This window comes from Metopolophium dirhodum, chromosome 3 (genome assembly GCF_019925205.1).
Source record: "Metopolophium dirhodum isolate CAU chromosome 3, ASM1992520v1, whole genome shotgun sequence".
NCBI classification, from domain to species: domain Eukaryota; kingdom Metazoa; phylum Arthropoda; class Insecta; order Hemiptera; family Aphididae; genus Metopolophium; species Metopolophium dirhodum.
This window is the reverse complement of record NC_083562.1, coordinates 13145642-13164179: the sequence shown is the minus strand read 5'-3', so window position 1 is coordinate 13164179 and position 18538 is coordinate 13145642. Positions and strand designations below refer to the sequence as shown.

At 36.8% G+C, this 18538-nt stretch overlaps 3 protein-coding genes across 5 annotated transcripts in view; all 3 read right to left on the bottom strand.

Moving 5' to 3' along the window:
- LOC132941836 (potassium voltage-gated channel protein Shaw-like) overlaps window positions 1-18538 on the bottom strand; it is a 221284-nt gene that overhangs the window by 117035 nt on the left and 85711 nt on the right. The window lies entirely within an intron of this gene.
- Window positions 2684-7722, bottom strand: LOC132940188 (uncharacterized). The gene is made up of 2 exons (XM_061007644.1): window positions 7122-7722; window positions 2684-7062 (listed from the first exon to the last, which is right to left on the bottom strand). The coding sequence occupies exons 1-2, from the start codon at window positions 7720-7722 to the stop codon at window positions 2684-2686; spliced, it is 4980 nt and encodes a 1659-aa protein (XP_060863627.1).
- On the bottom strand, window positions 9154-14192 carry LOC132940187 (uncharacterized). Its single transcript, XM_061007643.1, has 2 exons — window positions 13592-14192; window positions 9154-13532 (listed from the first exon to the last, which is right to left on the bottom strand). Exons 1-2 carry the CDS (start codon window positions 14190-14192, stop codon window positions 9154-9156), a joined length of 4980 nt encoding a protein of 1659 aa, XP_060863626.1.

The following is an 18538-nucleotide window of genomic DNA, read 5'->3' as shown; positions in this document are numbered from 1 at the left end:
TTATTTTAATATAATATATTTTGTGAAAACAATTTGATTGACCTGCCTACGTTATTTTCACAGTTATTTTGATACCTTTGTACCCATATTGTATCTTACATCTTCCATTCATTCGGATTCAAAGGTACAGATTCACTATAGTATAATAGGTACATACTGTTCGTATAATTATATACATACATTAAAAATTATAGTCGGGACGTGGGTTTAAAAGCAAATCAAATTTTTGTCTAAGCGCTCTAAGACATTGTTTTCCTAACACGAAATTAATTTTACATATTACATATATCAAAGAATTTACCAATAATTATACTTTTGCATTTTTAAAACTGTTAATGCATTTTTCATACATTTTAAATGTACACATTTGTCTATATTAATTACTAAAATGAATCCCTGTGATCGGTCAGTCCCCAGTGCCAGTGCATAGTACAACGCTTATGGATTATTTTTTTGTTATATTTATCTATGAACCTCGTACGCCATATAAAAAATAACAGATAACAGTCACAATGAGTATTTCGATAGTAATAATTTTAATAGTTATTAGGTAGTCTACATGTGACAAGTCAATACAATATAACGTACTAGATATGATTTTTTTGTGACGTTGTATTCCCTTCTTAGTTAGTATTTTCGTAATTATTAGTCAAGTATAAGACTTCGAGGGAGACACGGAGGCTTATTATAGGTAGGTATATATTATATTATTAGACAGTCTATGATCGCGAAACAGTTTAGATGTCCGTTCAGATCTAATACAACAAACCTGACATTTTAGAAGACTTATTCTGTTAATAGAACTCATGTAACGCGCACGCACTCCAAAAACATTGGATATAAAATTTAGAAGTGTAACATAAATAATAAAATTAATATTGTTTGCGAGTAATTATATTTTTTTATGTGGGGGAGAGATATTTTGAAACGAACAAAATCAATCAACAACACTGAACCATAGTTCATTAATTACCCTTATACATACTAAAATTATTTGGGGAAAAAATATCCTTTGGAACTTTTCAAACTAATAGACGAACTTCAACAAATTAAATAACATTGCATTTTTGATCTGCACTGATGTTTTTAACATTTCAGAACTCGGGAAAACATTAGTTAAAAGTTTTGGGTACGTAAGTCTTTTGGAACGTTTAATAAATAAAATAAAATATACGATACCTATAGAAACACTGGACACATTTTTCAAAATGCTACATCGACAAAACGCCTTTAATGATAAGTATTTTAATTTTTTTAATAAATAATATTATGTATAACTATCATTGCTCGATAATTTTTATCCCAGAAAATAATTATGATTACAAATTGTGTTTGCCCGATTACAATGTGAACGGGCCGGGAGCGTATAGTAATAATACGCGTGCCCGGTCACCAATTTATATTGTGCCCCACTAACACCTAGGTCTTAAAAGTGTGGAGAAGTAGCTGGGTGTGTAATGGGGTAATAGCTCAAACAATAGTGGTCGGAATTGCCGGGCAAATACTGTTGAGCTATGTAGTGCGTGTTGTGTTAAATGTGTATTTGTGTATTTGTATGTGGTGTGTTTACAATAATTAAAAACTCACAAGAAGGTAACTAAGTTGAAATAATGGTAACAAAAATGATTTGAATGGTAATAAAATATAATATAATGAATAACACGGCCCTTATGACCAAACAGAATAAACAATATTAATTAATATATATATGTACGTCTCTTATAGACGAATAAAATTACAATATTAATATATTAGGGTGTGGCCCTTTTGGCCCAACAAAAGTATAATTAATAATGTATGGCCCTTCTGGCACAATAATAAATATAATAATAATGTATGGCCCTTCTGGCACAATAATAAATATAATAATAATGTATGGCCCTTCTGGCACAATAATAAATATAATAATAATGTATGGCCCTTCTGGCACAATAATAAATATAATAATAATGTATGGCCCTTCTGGCACAATAATAAATATAATAATAATGTATGGCCCTTCTGGCACAATAATAAATATAATAATAATGTATGGCCCTTCTGGCACAATAATAAATATAATATGTAGCCCTTCTGGCTCAATAATAAATAATAACAAAAATAACAATAATAACTCACAGTTTTGTGGAGCTCAGACTGGCCAGCTGGTCCTACATCTAGTAATAATAATTAACGATAAAATATAATACAAAAGGATATCACGGTGACACGGTTGATAACCCGCGAGTATTGCACAGCAAAGTATAATATATTATGTATATGCAAAATATATATATATGTGATTTTAGGTACACGTAAAAAAGAACAATATAATAATAAAATAAATTAGACTTAGCCCTTATGGCTCACAAATAATAAATATAATTCACACTTAAGCACTTTTTGCTAATAAGTAATAATCACATACAAAAAAAACTGTTTAATACTTCAATATAATTAATAATAATGGTCCTGACTCTACGGCTTACGGTACAGAACAACAATATAATCGGCGGCCGTGCTAATATATTCCAGCAGACGCACGGCGGCGGCGTACGATAACACGGTGTAATCTACATATTATATAACTCACACGATACATCTACAAATTCAATAATAACTAAAACAAAAATAAACAATACGAATAGTGATATGTGTGAGACCAGCTGTTCCTCCCGTGACCGATTTTTCTTAATTACCTAATCTATAAAACTGTTGCGGCGGCAACATTCTCCCCCCGTTGAAAATCCTGGTTTTCAACTGAGCTGTTGTCCTTTTCAGTCGGTAGTCGACATAATTTGATTACTGGCCGACGCATGAGCGTTCCGTTTGCTGTTCTTATGGTGACAACCCGGACTACACCATCAGAGCCAGGATGCAATTCCATAACCAATCCTAACTTCCATCTGGCTGGAGGCATACAATCATCTTTGATAATAACGACATCGTTCTTTGCTAGCTGTGCGCTCTTGCTTGTCCACTTGCCACGAATTTGAGTCTGTGGTAGATACTCTCTCGACCACCGCTTCCAAAAGGTCTGCATCAAATTTTGCACTAGTTGCCATCTACGTAGACCATTGGGCTCTTCCTTAGATATGTCTGGTTCATCTGGTAACAACATAGCTCCTCCAATCAAGAAGTGAGATGGAGTAAGGACTGCCAAGTCAGAAGGATCACTATTTAGTGGAGTCATCGGTCTGGAATTGAGACAAGCCTCGATTTGGCACAAGAGAGTTCGCATTTCTGTATTCGTAAGCTTGTGATCAGATATAACTCTCTTCATGTGGTGTTTCATACTCTTCACGGCACTCTCCCATATACCACCAAAATGTGGAGCAGAAGGCGGGTTGAAATGCCACTCAATACCTTCTTTCTCAAGATCAACACTGGCTTTTTTCATCATTGAAATTAACTCCTTTTGAGCCCCAACAAAGTTTGTGCCATTGTCACTAAAAACCTTAGCACATTTTCCTCTTCTAGCCATAAAACAACGAAATGTCGCCATGAAAGACTTACTTGAAAGATCGTCAGCCAACTCCAAATGTATGGCCTTCGTTGAGAAGCAAACAAATATAGCAATCCAAGCCTTCTTAGCAGCTACACGCCTCAAACCACTGCGAATATATATGGGTCCAGCAAAATCTACACCTGTGACAGTGAAAGGTCTAGTACACTGAACTCGGTCTCTTGGGAGTGGTGCCATAATTGGATGATTGAAACGTGGACGTGCCTTTGTACATTTGACACAATGCCATACCACTGATCTCGCGGTTACTCGACCTAGCAGTGGCCAGTAAAGACGTCTAACTTCAGATAACATGAGCTGAGGTCCTCCATGAAGTAGCTCGAGATGGTATGCTTCAAATATTAGCCTGGTTATTTTATGACTAGCAGGCAATACTATAGGGTGTTTTTGTCCATCGGCTATGTCTGAATTCTCGAGTCTTCCACCAACAAGTATTAACCCATCGCGCAGGAAGGGATTCAAACTACGCAACTTGCTATTTCTTGGTACTTCTAGTCCCCTTTCTAGTGACGAGATCTCTTTACTGAAACACTCAGCTTGGACCATTCTTAAAATTGATTTCCTCGCTTCGTCCAAATCTGATATTGTTAGGGATTGAGGCCCATTGATTTTCTTACGCATGTACTTCGAATAGACCGTTAACCAAGCAACTCCTCGTAGCATACAATTCCATTCCGAGTAGTGTTCTAATATACTATTCAACGGTTTGATCACTAATAGCACTAGCTTCACTTTGCGTACTTCGGGTAGCTCATCATCATGGGTTATCGGATTCAAGATCCAATCCTTCTCATCACTTTCCAACCAGGTAGGTCCGTTCCACCACAATCTTGCCGCTAACAGTTCCCGTGGTCTTAAACCTCTTGAAGGGATATCTGCTGGGTTTTCCTGCGTGCCTATATGGTTCCACTGGCTGACCTCTGTAATATCCATAATTTGAGCTACTCGATTGGCAACATAGATTTTTAGCCGGCTGCTTTGGCTATTCAACCACCCTAAAACTATAGTTGAATCCGTCCATAGTTTGAACTGATGAATATTGATTTGCCATGAATCAGCGACCCGTTGAGCCAATTCAGTTAATAACAAGGCACCATTCAATTCAAGTCGGGGTATTGTATTTCCTTTTAACGGGGCCACTCGAGTTTTTGCACAAAGAAGTCTGGAATGCCATTTTCCATCGCTGCTCTGAGAACGAATGTAGATACAGGCCGCATACGCTTCTTCGGATGCGTCACAAAACCCGTGTACATCTATGATATCAGTTCGTTCAGGTATAGCCTTTCTGGGAATGGATAAATATTTCAGTCGCTCCAGATCTTCGTAAAATTTACCCCATCTTTCCTGTATATTTAACGGAAGCCTTGCATCCCAATCTATCTTCATGGACCAGAGCTGTTGTAGAAATATTTTTCCCTTCACTAGAACCGGTGACAGGAAACCGAGTGGATCAAAAATTCTGTTTAGGTCTGAGAGTATAGCTCTTTTTGTCAATGTACCTTCCATGGATCTTGATACGATTTCAAATTGAAATAGGTCGGCAATTGGTTTCCACTGCAGTCCCAATGACTTGACAGTGTCATCGTCTCCGATATCCAACACGAACAAGGGATCGTTAACACACTTAGACATGTTTTGCAGTACAAACTCGGAATTGGAACACCATTTCCTTAACGGTAGCTTTGCTGAATCTAGCACTGTGCTTACTTCTCTTTGTAATTGACAGCAGTCATCCTCGGTGTCGGCTCCCGTCATTAAATCATCCATATAGAAATCTTCGGCAATCACTTTTGAAGCGCACGGGAATTGCTTTTCGGCACTTTTCGCGAGTTCTATTAGACAATAGGTAGATAGAAATGAAGCAGGAGTCATTCCGTATGTTACTGTAGTGAGTTGATATAAACGAAGTAATTCCTTAGGACTGGATCTCCAAACAATTCTTTGTAGGTCCCAGTCTTCTCTTGCGATTTTGATTTGCCGAAACATTTTCTCTATATCGGAAGTTAAGACGAATTGATGCTTACGGAAGCGAACAAGTATAGAAAATAAATCTTGCTGAACAGTAGGACCGCATTTCAGAACGTCGTTAAGAGAGACACCAGATGCGCTCTTGGCGGAAGCATCGAAAACCACTCGAACCTTTGTCGTTAAACTTGATGCCTTTATTACTGAATGGTGCGGCAGATAGAAGTGTTTCTGCGTTTGAACTGAATTTTCCAGTACTTCAACCATATGCCCCATCTTAATATATTCATTCATAAATCGTATGTATTCGTTCTTCAGGTGTTCGTCATGCTGCAATCTTTTCTCTACATTTAAGAATCGTGCGATCGCCATAGGTAAGGTTTCGCCTATTTCACTGATTGTCTCCTTGATGGGAAGTCGTACAACAAAACGCCCTTCCTCATCACGTATTGTGTATTGCTTAAAATGTTGCACTGTTTCTAGCTCTTCTTGACTTCTCTTATTCGCCCTTGATGTTCGACCATAGCTTGTATCCTCAACGATTCCGAGAACCTTCCAATCCTCCTCTATCGTCTGTCCAATTGACAAAAGTGTTGGTGTTTGACGTTTAGGCAGTTCTCCCGTTACAAGCCATCCAAAGTTACTCTCATAAAGCGTGACTGAACCTATATTCAATGGTATTTTTGTTGTTCCCAAAATGTCGAAGAACGAGCCACCTCCAATAAGTAGGTCAACACTTTGAGGACGGTGAAAGTCTGGATCAGCCAAGTTTGAAGACACAGTACCTGGTATTTTCCATCCATCTGCAGGCTCTGGACAGGACGCTAGATTCCCCACGATATTAGGCAATACATAACAAGAAATCTTGATACTAAAATCACTAGTTCTGGATTCGATTTTTAACTCGCTGCACGACCTTGCCTTTAAACGATTGTCTCCAATACCACTTATTGGCAATGAAGACGTTTTACATGCTAGCTGCAGTAAGTTTGCATATCTCTTTGAAACAAAGTTGACTTGAGAGCCACTATCCAAGATGGCTCTGCACTGTCGATGTCCACCATTTTTGTCCTGAACCATGACTAATGCTGTAGCAAGAAATACGTGTGAATTTTCTGCGGTGGTATTCACTGGTACTGGTGCAGATACTACGACTCCGGAGGTAGATAGCTGCTGACTTATATCAGGTTGCTTATTTTCAAGCTGCTCCTTCTCTGGTATTTGTTGCTGCCTTTCTTGATGTAATAACGAATGATGTTTGCGGTTGCACGTCCGACAACTATAAGTGGATCTGCAAACATTTGCCATATGCCCAGGAGTCAAACAGTTGAAACACATTCGTTTTTCCTGAACAAATGAGAGACGTGTGTTTATAGTAGCGGCCTTGAACTTCTCGCAGTGATACAATTTATGAGCATCAGTGCAGTATTGACAGGAGACTGTATTGGATGATGCCACTAAAGATCGCCTTGTCTCAGGAAATACATTTTTGGCATTGCTCTTTTTTGCTGTTTCACCGGCCAATGTAGTTCTGATGTCTCTTATTGGTCCAGAAGTTGCTTCGGAAGACTCGAAAGCTATACATCGACTGGCTAAAAATTGCTCAAGGTCACAATACTTAGGAAGTTGGGTGTTGTGTTGTCTTAATTGCCAGCCATGACTAGTTTCAGGCGTTCTATTGCCACCTCATAATTTGTATCTGTCATTGGAACCGACTTGATAAGGTCTAACGCCTGGCCACTAACACTTGACCGTAAATAGTAGAATTTTTGAGCTGGTGTAAATCCACCATCATCGTGTATCATTGCACGAAAACAATCGAAAAAAGATTCCCAATCTTGGATATCACCGGCAAATACTGGTAGCGTAATGATAGGCAATTGAGCACGACTGTGGCCTACTGACGTATTGAAAGTTGAGTTGTGAGAACTGCTGTTGTTAATCTTCCTAGCATTCACTATTTCCTGAATTCGAGAACGGATACTAAAATAGTCAAATTCAAACTTATTACGCTCCTCTTCTTCCTTTTCGCAATCATCAACAACAATCAATTCCAACTGTGTCTGTATGTCGTCAAACTTTTGATTTAGGCGTGGCAACTCTTCTTGACGGAATTCCAATAGCGATATAGCGTCAGTTGTTAGATCGAATCCCTCAAGAAAGTTTTTCATACGCGTTAGCGACGCCTTAATAATACCACGCTTTTTCCTAAGCTCCTTAACCTGAGCTTGCATAATTTCATCTAACCCCATTATAAATGATTATTTTTTTTTTTTTAAATTATTATTATAGAAATTACAAGTATAATTGATAATAATAATAAAATTCGATTGCAACTGATGTAACGTAGATCCGATAGCTAAACAAAATAATTAAAACAAACTAGTGCATGTTCGACTCTAACACTCACAAATAATAAAACACAACAAGAATAATAGCAAAAAATCACGTCGAGGTCACCAAAATGAACGGGCCGGGAGCGTATAGTAATAATACGCGTGCCCGGTCACCAATTTATATTGTGCCCCACTAACACCTAGGTCTTAAAAGTGTGGAGAAGTAGCTGGGTGTGTAATGGGGTAATAGCTCAAACAATAGTGGTCGGAATTGCCGGGCAAATACTGTTGAGCTATGTAGTGCGTGTTGTGTTAAATGTGTATTTGTGTATTTGTATGTGGTGTGTTTACAATAATTAAAAACTCACAAGAAGGTAACTAAGTTGAAATAATGGTAACAAAAATGATTTGAATGGTAATAAAATATAATATAATGAATAACACGGCCCTTATGACCAAACAGAATAAACAATATTAATTAATATATATATGTACGTCTCTTATAGACGAATAAAATTACAATATTAATATATTAGGGTGTGGCCCTTTTGGCCCAACAAAAGTATAATTAATAATGTATGGCCCTTCTGGCACAATAATAAATATAATAATAATGTATGGCCCTTCTGGCACAATAATAAATATAATAATAATGTATGGCCCTTCTGGCACAATAATAAATATAATAATAATGTATGGCCCTTCTGGCACAATAATAAATATAATATGTAGCCCTTCTGGCTCAATAATAAATAATAACAAAAATAACAATAATAACTCACAGTTTTGTGGAGCTCAGACTGGCCAGCTGGTCCTACATCTAGTAATAATAATTAACGATAAAATATAATACAAAAGGATATCACGGTGACACGGTTGATAACCCGCGAGTATTGCACAGCAAAGTATAATATATTATGTATATGCAAAATATATATATATGTGATTTTAGGTACACGTAAAAAAGAACAATATAATAATAAAATAAATTAGACTTAGCCCTTATGGCTCACAAATAATAAATATAATTCACACTTAAGCACTTTTTGCTAATAAGTAATAATCACATACAAAAAAAACTGTTTAATACTTCAATATAATTAATAATAATGGTCCTGACTCTACGGCTTACGGTACAGAACAACAATATAATCGGCGGCCGTGCTAATATATTCCAGCAGACGCACGGCGGCGGCGTACGATAACACGGTGTAATCTACATATTATATAACTCACACGATACATCTACAAATTCAATAATAACTAAAACAAAAATAAACAATACGAATAGTGATATGTGTGAGACCAGCTGTTCCTCCCGTGACCGATTTTTCTTAATTACCTAATCTATAAAACTGTTGCGGCGGCAACATTCTCCCCCCGTTGAAAATCCTGGTTTTCAACTGAGCTGTTGTCCTTTTCAGTCGGTAGTCGACATAATTTGATTACTGGCCGACGCATGAGCGTTCCGTTTGCTGTTCTTATGGTGACAACCCGGACTACACCATCAGAGCCAGGATGCAATTCCATAACCAATCCTAACTTCCATCTGGCTGGAGGCATACAATCATCTTTGATAATAACGACATCGTTCTTTGCTAGCTGTGCGCTCTTGCTTGTCCACTTGCCACGAATTTGAGTCTGTGGTAGATACTCTCTCGACCACCGCTTCCAAAAGGTCTGCATCAAATTTTGCACTAGTTGCCATCTACGTAGACCATTGGGCTCTTCCTTAGATATGTCTGGTTCATCTGGTAACAACATAGCTCCTCCAATCAAGAAGTGAGATGGAGTAAGGACTGCCAAGTCAGAAGAATCACTATTTAGTGGAGTCATCGGTCTGGAATTGAGACAAGCCTCGATTTGGCACAAGAGAGTTCGCATTTCTGTATTCGTAAGCTTGTGATCAGATATAACTCTCTTCATGTGGTGTTTCATACTCTTCACGGCACTCTCCCATATACCACCAAAATGTGGAGCAGAAGGCGGGTTGAAATGCCACTCAATACCTTCTTTCTCAAGATCAACACTGGCTTTTTTCATCATTGAAATTAACTCCTTTTGAGCCCCAACAAAGTTTGTGCCATTGTCACTAAAAACCTTAGCACATTTTCCTCTTCTAGCCATAAAACAACGAAATGTCGCCATGAAAGACTTACTTGAAAGATCGTCAGCCAACTCCAAATGTATGGCCTTCGTTGAGAAGCAAACAAATATAGCAATCCAAGCCTTCTTAGCAGCTACACGCCTCAAACCACTGCGAATATATATGGGTCCAGCAAAATCTACACCTGTGACAGTGAAAGGTCTAGTACACTGAACTCGGTCTCTTGGGAGTGGTGCCATAATTGGATGATTGAAACGTGGACGTGCCTTTGTACATTTGACACAATGCCATACCACTGATCTCGCGGTTACTCGACCTAGCAGTGGCCAGTAAAGACGTCTAACTTCAGATAACATGAGCTGAGGTCCTCCATGAAGTAGCTCGAGATGGTATGCTTCAAATATTAGCCTGGTTATTTTATGACTAGCAGGCAATACTATAGGGTGTTTTTGTCCATCGGCTATGTCTGAATTCTCGAGTCTTCCACCAACAAGTATTAACCCATCGCGCAGGAAGGGATTCAAACTACGCAACTTGCTATTTCTTGGTACTTCTAGTCCCCTTTCTAGTGACGAGATCTCTTTACTGAAACACTCAGCTTGGACCATTCTTAAAATTGATTTCCTCGCTTCGTCCAAATCTGATATTGTTAGGGATTGAGGCCCATTGATTTTCTTACGCATGTACTTCGAATAGACCGTTAACCAAGCAACTCCTCGTAGCATACAATTCCATTCCGAGTAGTGTTCTAATATACTATTCAACGGTTTGATCACTAATAGCACTAGCTTCACTTTGCGTACTTCGGGTAGCTCATCATCATGGGTTATCGGATTCAAGATCCAATCCTTCTCATCACTTTCCAACCAGGTAGGTCCGTTCCACCACAATCTTGCCGCTAACAGTTCCCGTGGTCTTAAACCTCTTGAAGGGATATCTGCTGGGTTTTCCTGCGTGCCTATATGGTTCCACTGGCTGACCTCTGTAATATCCATAATTTGAGCTACTCGATTGGCAACATAGATTTTTAGCCGGCTGCTTTGGCTATTCAACCACCCTAAAACTATAGTTGAATCCGTCCATAGTTTGAACTGATGAATATTGATTTGCCATGAATCAGCGACCCGTTGAGCCAATTCAGTTAATAACAAGGCACCATTCAATTCAAGTCGGGGTATTGTATTTCCTTTTAACGGGGCCACTCGAGTTTTTGCACAAAGAAGTCTGGAATGCCATTTTCCATCGCTGCTCTGAGAACGAATGTAGATACAGGCCGCATACGCTTCTTCGGATGCGTCACAAAACCCGTGTACATCTATGATATCAGTTCGTTCAGGTATAGCCTTTCTGGGAATGGATAAATATTTCAGTCGCTCCAGATCTTCGTAAAATTTACCCCATCTTTCCTGTATATTTAACGGAAGCCTTGCATCCCAATCTATCTTCATGGACCAGAGCTGTTGTAGAAATATTTTTCCCTTCACTAGAACCGGTGACAGGAAACCGAGTGGATCAAAAATTCTGTTTAGGTCTGAGAGTATAGCTCTTTTTGTCAATGTACCTTCCATGGATCTTGATACGATTTCAAATTGAAATAGGTCGGCAATTGGTTTCCACTGCAGTCCCAATGACTTGACAGTGTCATCGTCTCCGATATCCAACACGAACAAGGGATCGTTAACACACTTAGACATGTTTTGCAGTACAAACTCGGAATTGGAACACCATTTCCTTAACGGTAGCTTTGCTGAATCTAGCACTGTGCTTACTTCTCTTTGTAATTGACAGCAGTCATCCTCGGTGTCGGCTCCCGTCATTAAATCATCCATATAGAAATCTTCGGCAATCACTTTTGAAGCGCACGGGAATTGCTTTTCGGCACTTTTCGCGAGTTCTATTAGACAATAGGTAGATAGAAATGAAGCAGGAGTCATTCCGTATGTTACTGTAGTGAGTTGATATAAACGAAGTAATTCCTTAGGACTGGATCTCCAAACAATTCTTTGTAGGTCCCAGTCTTCTCTTGCGATTTTGATTTGCCGAAACATTTTCTCTATATCGGAAGTTAAGACGAATTGATGCTTACGGAAGCGAACAAGTATAGAAAATAAATCTTGCTGAACAGTAGGACCGCATTTCAGAACGTCGTTAAGAGAGACACCAGATGCGCTCTTGGCGGAAGCATCGAAAACCACTCGAACCTTTGTCGTTAAACTTGATGCCTTTATTACTGAATGGTGCGGCAGATAGAAGTGTTTCTGCGTTTGAACTGAATTTTCCAGTACTTCAACCATATGCCCCATCTTAATATATTCATTCATAAATCGTATGTATTCGTTCTTCAGGTGTTCGTCATGCTGCAATCTTTTCTCTACATTTAAGAATCGTGCGATCGCCATAGGTAAGGTTTCGCCTATTTCACTGATTGTCTCCTTGATGGGAAGTCGTACAACAAAACGCCCTTCCTCATCACGTATTGTGTATTGCTTAAAATGTTGCACTGTTTCTAGCTCTTCTTGACTTCTCTTATTCGCCCTTGATGTTCGACCATAGCTTGTATCCTCAACGATTCCGAGAACCTTCCAATCCTCCTCTATCGTCTGTCCAATTGACAAAAGTGTTGGTGTTTGACGTTTAGGCAGTTCTCCCGTTACAAGCCATCCAAAGTTACTCTCATAAAGCGTGACTGAACCTATATTCAATGGTATTTTTGTTGTTCCCAAAATGTCGAAGAACGAGCCACCTCCAATAAGTAGGTCAACACTTTGAGGACGGTGAAAGTCTGGATCAGCCAAGTTTGAAGACACAGTACCTGGTATTTTCCATCCATCTGCAGGCTCTGGACAGGACGCTAGATTCCCCACGATATTAGGCAATACATAACAAGAAATCTTGATACTAAAATCACTAGTTCTGGATTCGATTTTTAACTCGCTGCACGACCTTGCCTTTAAACGATTGTCTCCAATACCACTTATTGGCAATGAAGACGTTTTACATGCTAGCTGCAGTAAGTTTGCATATCTCTTTGAAACAAAGTTGACTTGAGAGCCACTATCCAAGATGGCTCTGCACTGTCGATGTCCACCATTTTTGTCCTGAACCATGACTAATGCTGTAGCAAGAAATACGTGTGAATTTTCTGCGGTGGTATTCACTGGTACTGGTGCAGATACTACGACTCCGGAGGTAGATAGCTGCTGACTTATATCAGGTTGCTTATTTTCAAGCTGCTCCTTCTCTGGTATTTGTTGCTGCCTTTCTTGATGTAATAACGAATGATGTTTGCGGTTGCACGTCCGACAACTATAAGTGGATCTGCAAACATTTGCCATATGCCCAGGAGTCAAACAGTTGAAACACATTCGTTTTTCCTGAACAAATGAGAGACGTGTGTTTATAGTAGCGGCCTTGAACTTCTCGCAGTGATACAATTTATGAGCATCAGTGCAGTATTGACAGGAGACTGTATTGGATGATGCCACTAAAGATCGCCTTGTCTCAGGAAATACATTTTTGGCATTGCTCTTTTTTGCTGTTTCACCGGCCAATGTAGTTCTGATGTCTCTTATTGGTCCAGAAGTTGCTTCGGAAGACTCGAAAGCTATACATCGACTGGCTAAAAATTGCTCAAGGTCACAATACTTAGGAAGTTGGGTGTTGTGTTGTCTTAATTGCCAGCCATGACTAGTTTCAGGCGTTCTATTGCCACCTCATAATTTGTATCTGTCATTGGAACCGACTTGATAAGGTCTAACGCCTGGCCACTAACACTTGACCGTAAATAGTAGAATTTTTGAGCTGGTGTAAATCCACCATCATCGTGTATCATTGCACGAAAACAATCGAAAAAAGATTCCCAATCTTGGATATCACCGGCAAATACTGGTAGCGTAATGATAGGCAATTGAGCACGACTGTGGCCTACTGACGTATTGAAAGTTGAGTTGTGAGAACTGCTGTTGTTAATCTTCCTAGCATTCACTATTTCCTGAATTCGAGAACGGATACTAAAATAGTCAAATTCAAACTTATTACGCTCCTCTTCTTCCTTTTCGCAATCATCAACAACAATCAATTCCAACTGTGTCTGTATGTCGTCAAACTTTTGATTTAGGCGTGGCAACTCTTCTTGACGGAATTCCAATAGCGATATAGCGTCAGTTGTTAGATCGAATCCCTCAAGAAAGTTTTTCATACGCGTTAGCGACGCCTTAATAATACCACGCTTTTTCCTAAGCTCCTTAACCTGAGCTTGCATAATTTCATCTAACCCCATTATAAATGATTATTTTTTTTTTTTTAAATTATTATTATAGAAATTACAAGTATAATTGATAATAATAATAAAATTCGATTGCAACTGATGTAACGTAGATCCGATAGCTAAACAAAATAATTAAAACAAACTAGTGCATGTTCGACTCTAACACTCACAAATAATAAAACACAACAAGAATAATAGCAAAAAATCACGTCGAGGTCACCAAAATGAACGGGCCGGGAGCGTATAGTAATAATACGCGTGCCCGGTCACCAATTTATATTGTGCCCCACTAACACCTAGGTCTTAAAAGTGCGGAGAAGTAGCTGGGTGTGTAATGGGGTAATAGCTCAAACAATAGTGGTCGGAATTGCCGGGCAAATACTGTTGAGCTATGTAGTGCGTGTTGTGTTAAATGTGTATTTGTGTATTTGTATGTGGTGTGTTTACAATAATTAAAAACTCACAAGAAGGTAACTAAGTTGAAATAATGGTAACAAAAATGATTTGAATGGTAATAAAATATAATATAATGAATAACACGGCCCTTATGACCAAACAGAATAAACAATATTAATTAATATATATATGTACGTCTCTTATAGACGAATAAAATTACAATATTAATATATTAGGGTGTGGCCCTTTTGGCCCAACAAAAGTATAATTAATAATGTATGGCCCTTCTGGCACAATAATAAATATAATAATAATGTATGGCCCTTCTGGCACAATAATAAATATAATATGTAGCCCTTCTGGCTCAATAATAAATAATAACAAAAATAACAATAATAACTCACAGTTTTGTGGAGCTCAGACTGGCCAGCTGGTCCTACATCTAGTAATAATAATTAACGATAAAATATAATACAAAAGGATATCACGGTGACACGGTTGATAACCCGCGAGTATTGCACAGCAAAGTATAATATATTATGTATATGCAAAATATATATATATGTGATTTTAGGTACACGTAAAAAAGAACAATATAATAATAAAATAAATTAGACTTAGCCCTTATGGCTCACAAATAATAAATATAATTCACACTTAAGCACTTTTTGCTAATAAGTAATAATCACATACAAAAAAAACTGTTTAATACTTCAATATAATTAATAATAATGGTCCTGACTCTACGGCTTACGGTACAGAACAACAATATAATCGGCGGCCGTGCTAATATATTCCAGCAGACGCACGGCGGCGGCGTACGATAACACGGTGTAATCTACATATTATATAACTCACACGATACATCTACAAATTCAATAATAACTAAAACAAAAATAAACAATACGAATAGTGATATGTGTGAGACCAGCTGTTCCTCCCGTGACCGATTTTTCTTAATTACCTAATCTATAAAACTGTTGCGGCGGCAACACAATGGTTTGTACTTACTAAACTATTTCAATAGCACAGTTTATAGCTTGATTTATTGTTAGTATTAAAATCATTAATAATAATAGGTATTATTGATTGCTTCATAATAACTTGTTAGAAACTTGTATATTTATGATCTTATAATGGTCGTCAAACTAGACAAAACAATTGGTTTTATTTATTTTTGTAGTTTAAAAATTAATATGATTATTATTTATTACTGTATGTATTATATTATATACTTTTATATTATACCTGCAAACTGTTTTTATATTTTTATTTTTTATTAATTAACCCGCGGCAACTTAAGCCATTGGGTGGGTTTTCAACTGTGGGTGATGGTACTATAAGTTAAATACGTGTGTTTTGGTAGTTTGACAGATTTTTAAGTGGGCACCCGTAGGTATCTGCCATGCTCGGGTGGGGTATGGCAACACTTGTTCTTCGGATACAGTGACTTGCCCGAAGAAAAATGCCCCCGTGGCCGAGGTTTTGAACCAGCGTCGGTGCACGTTGCAACTTTGGCCACTCTGTCCCCCGCTGTTTTAATTATTAATCTCGTAGGTTTAGCGTGTAATTTATCTAAATATTAATTTATGTATCCTCTAGACATCAATAACATTCGACTTATATTTGAATATATTCTACAGCATCAAATAATATTTATTTATAATTCATCAATTTATTTTTTATTTATTTATTAATAATATAACATGGAGAAAAATGTGGATGATTGTCAATCAATAAACCAAAAATGTACGTATTATATTATATTAAAGATTTTCACATAAATATCTTCAACTTTTTATTTCCAAATGGTAATCCATAATATTAACCTCCTGAAAATCTTTAGAACCCCCTTCTAAATTACATATTGTTATTGATATAATACATTTATCACCTACGTTTCACATATGGCCATATCACTAAGATTAGACACTTTGTAATAACTACTCTTTTTTACGAAATACTTAGAAAAATCCTACTCTTACATCTCGACACTCAGACGCTGACCTAAATTGTACTTGTCTACTCAATGATCCATTAGAAGCTCCCAACCTTAGGAAAAGTTTGAATTTAATTACTCTTTTATACTTCTCCGTAAACAATTCACTATTTAATGTTGTCCCCTACCACACTACTTCCTACGGCAACAATCAGCCAATGCACAGAATGATACCTTTCCTATGCTAATTTTACGGTATTAAATTATTTAGTTCCGAGTTCCTGACTTGATGATTATCTTAGATGAATTTGTTATTTATTTAATATATACCTATCACGATAACATGGTATATAATGTTCTACTAATATTTAATAATATGTAAGAAATTACCAGCTTGGGCGTTAATAAATAATAATAATAAGAATTTTTCGTATTCATTATTGAATTTGCTATTATAGTTGACAATAATTATAAGATATTGCAGGATTATCCCGATTCAATAAATTACAAAATAAATAATGTTATGTACATTTTCGATGAGTTCATATTTTAAATTAGCTATCAAATAAATATTTTGTTACATGTCATCTCAGATGATCATCAAACATGGACCAGAAATTAATTAAAACTGTATACAATTATTCCAAGACAGGATGCTCTTCATAAATATTTCAAAAAATTATTTTTGTCCATCAAATTATCCAACCCACGTCTTGTATATTCTTCTACTCACAAAACAAAAATCTATAATCATTTTTCATTCGCGTATGCCATACGTGTTTGGTTGCCGGTTCACGTTTATTTTATGATATTCCCGGTTAAATTCTTAAAATTATATTATGTTTACTAGCTTATCACAAAACATAAAATACAACGATATTGCAATTCATCACAATTCTGATTCACACTGCCAGGAGTCGTTTGAATGACTATTATGACTATAATAGGTAAAGGGAAAAAATAAAAAAAAACACGTACCTAAAATCAATGAATTAAAAGACTTTACTCATCAACAATAAACGTGTAAAACTTATAGGGAAGCACACAACGCTCTGGTATAGGTATAAACTTTAAAACATTTAATACTATTATCGTGTAGCAGGTATATAATATATAAATTATAATATGTTGTATACAATATATATATTATTATTTCATATATTATTATAGTACTTACACATCGTGGCATTCAGAAATAAATATATTACCTAGTTATAAATGCTCAAACTTAAATTTGTATTGATGTTTGCTGAGGTTGAATTATCTAAAATAACGATTTATCTGAATACCTACGCGTTCGTGACGGGCGCATCTAAAAAAATGCAAGTGTAGGAGGCGATTCAAGCACCCTTGAAAACCGTTCATTGTTTCACCAAGTATTATATTATATAATATTTGCTATATTTAGGTTATTTTTTATGGAATCACGGTCGATTTAGGAAAATCGTCTGAACGTTCAATTGTACAGCAGTGCTCTACTATGATATATGATTCTGTTTTTTTTTTTCTTTAAATTTCGATAGTTGTGTTATGGAATTTAACATTATATTTACGCCTCCCCCCCACGTCCGATTACCATTAATCTTACCTATTAAAATAACGTGATTACGTTCATTATTTAAATGGAAAAATATAATAGGAGTATAATAGATATATATATAAATGACAAGCAGCACCCTGCGGTTCTCTCGAGAGGTACAAAAGAAATTACACAAAGGTTCACCCCGGGGCCATGCAAAGTGCATTTAATAAGAGTAATTATCTCTCTTATTTTAATTAATCATTAAATAGCACGAGATATAATTTTTTTTTCTGAGAAATGCGAAAAAATAATTATTATAAAACGTTAAATTATTATTGCTGCTGCACGTTGTATCATAATTTTTTACGTGTCACGTTAAAATCATTAGAAATTGCAATTGATCGATAATCAATCCATTCGTACATCACTTTCCCATATAACTTTATTTTAAGCAGTTTTCCCTTTCATATAGAGCCATTCAGATATGATTTTTATAACATG

Coding starts and splice junctions, on each gene's coding strand:
- LOC132940188 (XM_061007644.1), bottom strand. CDS start 7,722: ATGGGGTTAGATGAAATTATGCAAGCTCAGGTTAAGGAGCTTAGGAAA. Junction 7,063..7,121: donor CCTGAAACTAGTCATGGCTG/GCAATTAAGACA, acceptor AGCAATTTTTAG/CCAGTCGATGTATAGCTTTC.
- LOC132940187 (XM_061007643.1), bottom strand. CDS start 14,192: ATGGGGTTAGATGAAATTATGCAAGCTCAGGTTAAGGAGCTTAGGAAA. Junction 13,533..13,591: donor CCTGAAACTAGTCATGGCTG/GCAATTAAGACA, acceptor AGCAATTTTTAG/CCAGTCGATGTATAGCTTTC.